This window comes from Anastrepha obliqua, chromosome 5 (genome assembly GCF_027943255.1).
Source record: "Anastrepha obliqua isolate idAnaObli1 chromosome 5, idAnaObli1_1.0, whole genome shotgun sequence".
NCBI classification, from domain to species: domain Eukaryota; kingdom Metazoa; phylum Arthropoda; class Insecta; order Diptera; family Tephritidae; genus Anastrepha; species Anastrepha obliqua.
In genome coordinates, this window is record NC_072896.1 from 22,951,050 (window position 1) to 22,957,049 (window position 6,000).

General features: G+C 33.8%; 1 protein-coding gene across 1 annotated transcript; it reads left to right on the top strand.

Annotated features, from left to right (window-relative positions):
* The first annotated feature begins 472 nt into the window (after positions 1–472).
* LOC129247994 (DNA-directed RNA polymerase II subunit RPB9) lies at positions 473–1,294 on the top strand. Its single transcript, XM_054887386.1, has 3 exons — positions 473–666; positions 758–886; positions 973–1,294. Exons 1-3 carry the CDS (start codon positions 599–601, stop codon positions 1,160–1,162), a joined length of 387 nt encoding a protein of 128 aa, XP_054743361.1. The 5' UTR covers positions 473–598; the 3' UTR covers positions 1,163–1,294.
* Positions 1,295–6,000: the final 4,706 nt, after the last annotated feature.

Consider the following 6,000-nt stretch of genomic DNA (forward strand, 5'->3'; position numbering starts at 1 on the left):
TTTACTGAGGCCTTAAAAAAATAATGGCAGCAATACGCATGCGAAATTCGAAATTACATTTTATAATAAGTAATAACAGGCCAAAGCGTATATAAACACATGCTTTTTTCTTTATATGAATGCATAATTAATAATTTTTAACAAACATTTTATTAGAATTATGTCTGCAAACCTGTTTTCTTTGCCGGTATCCATTTTATTTAGATTTTACTTTGACGGTTCTCTTTAAATTCGTTGAAATAATTATCGATAGCACCGGGTTGTATGCAAAAAAGTGTGGCAATAATCAAGGATTATTTTATAATCTTAGATTTCGGGAAGGGAATTTTGTATGGGTAATCTCGCTCTTTAATTACGGATTGGGAGTTAAGCACGAAAAAGTGAATAATATACTTATAAAGTTGATCAACTCTTTAATCGATAAGTTCCACTATATATCAAAGTCATATCGACTAATTTGTTATCTTCTTCTAATCACCAACAAATAATTTAGCAAAATAAAGCGTCTATCAGTCTCCGTATTCGAAATTTGTGTATTGTACTATAAATACAAATAACTGTGGCTTAAATTGTGTCTCTCTTTCAGAAATAAACTAGAATGTCTATCTTCGATAATGCTAATTCAGAAGGTCCCGGCTTTGTAGGCATACGCTTTTGTCAAGAGTGGTAAGTGCAAATGCCGGTAGTCACGCCGAATTTTATATATCATACATAAGTATACATACATTTATAAAATATTTTTTACATTATTTCGCAGCAATAATATGTTGTATCCAAAAGAAGACAAAGACAACAAGGTTCTTTTATATGCTTGCCGAAATTGTGACTACAAACAGGAAGCCGATTCGAATTGCATTTATGTGAACAAGATTATGCACGAAATTGAGTAAGGTTTAAATTTTTATATATTTTTCGAAATAAAAAAACTTAACATGAATGCTCACATTTACCCACGTATCTATCTGTCCACAGTGAACTCACACACATAGTGCCGGACGTAATTTCTGACCCAACTTTGCCCCGTACCGAAGATCATGCTTGTCCGAAATGTTCACACAGAGAAGCAGTTTTCTTCCAAGCGCAAACACGTCGCGCTGAAGAGGAAATGAGATTGTATTATGTGTGTACAAATCAAAATTGTACGCATAGATGGACGGAATAAGTTATTTTTTATTGCATTTTCTATAAATTACAAAAACCTGATACAATTTTAAAGAAGACTTGTTGAAATATTTGAAATTCTAATGATGCATAACTTATCAATTGAATTTAATAAGATCTTATTTGTAAACATGGCATGAGTATTCATTTCTATTTCAGCATTAAAAATCTTTTGACTTTTCTGGCCAGCTGCGACAACTAACGATTATCGATATTAAAGGGCTGCAAAAATACATTTGCTTCTTCTGCGCTTTCAAGTACTCTTTGCATTGTACTCTACTCAAAGTAGAATACAAATCTCTCTTCGCGCAAGTCCGCTACTCTGCATTGGCAGTATAAATACTAATCGTACTTTTTCTGCTGAAGTAAATTGTGTACGCGTCTTGTCTGATCACGAATACCATATACTCGAACTAGAAAACAGCGATTACAAAAATTAATACATGCTTACTTGTAGTACTCGCAAGTAATTGTGTATTTACAATTAGTTTTGTTTGCGGCTTAACTGATACCGCATATGCTGTGACCATTGAAATTTCATAAGTATTAATTAACAACATGGAACTTGACAACGTAAGTATATTATTAAATATTTTGTTTCTTTTCTTTTAATGTATTAATATTTGCAGTCATTTACCAGTGATTCACCTGCTACAAACGTTAGTTTTAATAGCAGTTTAAATAATAGTGCCATACGAGAAAACATTATTCGAGGCGAATTGAAAATATCTAAAGTTACTGGAAAAAGCAAAGTTTGGGAGGTATATGGAATAGTAGTTAGTGAAGTAAATGAACAAATTCCAAATATTGTTGCGTGCAAAACGTACTTCAATATATTTAAGCACTGCAAAAAATCAACCTCGAACTTATTGAAACACAAGTGCTTTATAAATTATTCAACAAACAGTAACAGCAAAAACATCAATAAAGTGGATATAAGCGCAGAACGTAAACAAGAAGCACTGGAAATTATAACTGAATGGGTCATAAAGAACTGCAGGCCATACAAAATAGTTCAAGACAGTTCCTGCAAATAAACTTCTACTATTTTCCGAACTCGACAAAACTTCTATTAAAAGTGAATGTAAGCGGTTAATGGCAGAATTCACTGCAGATGCATTATATACTGAGTCAGATTCTACGCCGTCGTATTCTATTGAAAATAATTTGTTATTTACAGATTTTGTTCAAATAAGACAAACGCTTAATGTTGAAAGCAAAATTATCAGGGAAATACATAAGTACGAGAGCACTGACGTCGAATTTTACGATGATTTCGATATTGTACGGTGGTGGGACGGTCATAAAAGTGATTTCCCAATTTTGTATAAACTGAGCTGTCGGATTTTAGCAATTCCAGCATCCTCAGCTCCGTCTGAAAGAGTATTTTCAGTCGCCCGGAATATTATCACCGGGAAACGCTGCAGTATTAGTTGTAATGACAGTGCAATAAACAAGATAATGTTCTTGCATTCCAGCATAGATTAAAATTATATTAAAAGAACCAGAATTCGAGTTCATTAAATTTATAATCTTTATTTTTGAAAAGCGTTGCTTTTCACATTTGTATTTTCTTATCTTAAGTATTCTGAAATATTACTCTTATTTTTGTCTAATAAATATACTGAAAATAGTTTGTTATAAATAAATATACTATACAACTTTCTTTAACATTAAAATTTTAACTAGTTCTCATTACCTTATGCAAAAAAGGCATTCGCTAAAATAACTACATATGCAAATATACATATACACATATTTTTTTACATAAAATAACACATTATTTGCGCAGCAATTGTTGGAAACATCAAAAATATCTTCGATGTATTGTACTCGTACATACATAGCAGGTAGAATATATTTAGCCAAACAAAATTACCAACAATAAGCAGTTCTATGAAAATACTCAAGTACTTGCAAGTAGAGTTCTGCACTTGCGAATACTTTTCAGGCAATGTAATTGTCGCTTGCAAGGCAAGTACTACTTGTCTTGCCGTTGATCGGTTTCTTAGTTACACATACACCAAATGATTTGTATTTGCCCGCACTTAAAAAGAGAAAGGAGAGACAAAGAGAGTAAGTAATTGTCCTGCCAACAAATGTCTTGTTGGGCTATTCAAATGTATTTGTGCAGCCCTTTAATCGATATTCAAGAATGATAGAATATACTTAGTCTTGCCATAAATTCTGTGACAAATTTTATAATGACAAAATTTTCACTATTGAAGAAATTTGTATTAAGTAAAAGAACAAATGTTCTACAGCTGATCGTCAGCCAATCGCCGATCGACAAGCAGCCAAAATGGGTATCCCTCACAACACATACATATTGTCACAGTTGTAAGCAACCGGAGAAAAAAGAAACAATTTTCCATTTTCTCTGTGAATGCTATGCCCTATGGAAGGACAGAATGTTAACATGTTATGTTCGAGAGTTTCGAACAACTGTCTGGCTTAGGTGTCAACAACATAATAAGGTTCCTGAACAGCACAGACTGGATATAGTCATACCTAAAATAATAGTTAAACAAATTGGTAACGAGGATGTGGCAAAAAATTGTGCGGAAGCGCTAGTTGGATTCTGGACGAATCACCACTTAAATCAACCAACCGAAATGACAACCGTTCTCCCGACAGTCGGGTCACTCCAGCAACACTCCTCGTACATGTATGGGGGATGTTTTTGCTGCTACAACAACAACAACAAAATCTATGCTAAAACTTCTAAAGACTCAAAAAATGTTTTTCCGGCCTTCGTAATGGTTTGGTGGGGAGTGTCTTAAAAAAAGTATTATAATTCCATATCTATAACGGACTTAACTTGTAACAGAACTTATGGCAGTTTATCTACACCGTGGTCGATATCTATTCTCGTATGAATGCATTACAAGCGAAACCATACAAGTTGGTAGCAGTAGAACAGCTGTTCGCTTTTTTTCTTGGTAGTTGGCAGTTAAAATGTGATCTATTTTTTATTGTTATTTTGTTTTTGTTCTGATTGAAATTTAAACATTCAAACCAAAAATTTGCAAAAACATAGTACATCTAAACAGGCCCGACGAGAGGGGGAGGCTGGGGGGAACGGGTACTTTTTCCCCCGGGCCCGGAGTTTTCAGAGGGGCCCGGACTCGAGGGTAATTCCAAGAAATTTCCTGCTTGAAAAAATATAGTAAATAATACTTCTACCAGAGTTCCGTCACAGACTTTTTTTGGTGTCACCATATGGAATGTTATGACTACGATTACGAGGAATAAATATAATATGGTGATACAAAAGTGTACAGTGGCTCACAGCTTATTTCGTGTGGCTGTATGTTAAACTAAAGAATTGTAAAATTATTTTTATTTAATTTACTTTAAAAAAAATTTAAATGCACAATCAAAGATAAATTATTTCTAATTACAAACATGTATAAATGCATTCAAATTTTTTCTGCTTTAGTTGAATATTTACAACAAAAACAGAATACTAGGTAAATTGACGTCACAGCTTATTTCGTGTGTTCACTTTTACCGTTATCGGCGCCAGTAAACCGGTTAGCAATTATAGGAAATTTGTTTTGTATAGTATATTAGATTATATCCTTATTTAGTTTACACATTGAAAGTAGTCGGTTGTCCAGCTTAATTTAAAAATACCGTGATGGATCGTCGTACGTCGATTGAAGGGCGCGAATTAGTGATTACGCATTACAAAAATGGAAAGTCGCAGAAAAAAATTGCTGAAATTGTAAATTTAAGTACTTCCACAGTACAGTACATTATTCAACGCTTTTCTCGTGAAAAAAGAGTGGTTGACAAAGGCCGCCAAGCTCCAAACAAAATTTTTACAGAAGCTGATGAAAGGTGGATATTAAGAAAAATTAAAAAAGACCCACGAATTAGTGCGCCAGCTTTGACAAAAGAGGTTGAAAAAGTACTTGGTAAGTCATGTAATCCTGAAACAATAAGAAGAATTCTGCGCAAAGCTGATTTCCATGGTCGTACAGCTCGAAACAAACCGTTTGTTAATGAGCGTAACAGAAGATTAAGGATGGAGTTTGCCGAAAACCATGTTGATAAAGACCAAACATTTTGGAATGACGTTATTTTCGCTGACGAAAGCAAATTCAACCTCTTTGGTTCCGACGGAAAGTCTTTCGTTTGGCGTAAGCCCAACGCGGAGCTGGACCCGAAGAATCTGCGTGGTACAGTAAAACACGGTGGGGGCCATGTAATGGTTTGGGGCTGCATGTCAATAGCTGGTGTCGGAAACTTGGTTTTTATCGACGAAATTATGGATAAAACAGTTTATTTGAATTTATTAAAAAATAATTTACTACAAAGTGCTGAAATAGGCATTCGGGACAGGTGCAGGTTCTATCAGAACAATGATCCGAAGCATAAGTCGGAATTAGTGCAACGGTGGCTTATATGGAATTGCCCTCATGTGGTAAAAACGCCAGCACTATCACCTGATCTCAATGTAATTGAGAATTTATGGAATATTCTGGATGAAAAAATTAGAAAAATTAACGTAAGCAACAAACAAGATCTAAAAACAGCATTGCAAGTGGAGTGGGAGAAAATATCTCCTGAATACACTGGAAAACTTGTTAGCTCCATGCAATCCCGGTTAAAAGCTGTATTAAAACAAAAAGGCTACCCTACAAAATATTAGATTAGTAAAAACTTAATAAATTAAAAAAAAAATCATGTTTCTTCTAGTTTGGTTAAGCACACGAAATAAGGTGTGTCGTGGATTTACTTATAATTTTGCTTTTGCTGTAAATATATTACTTAAGAAGAAATTATTTAAGTTTATTTATGTATGTTTGTAACAAGAAATAATTTATCTTT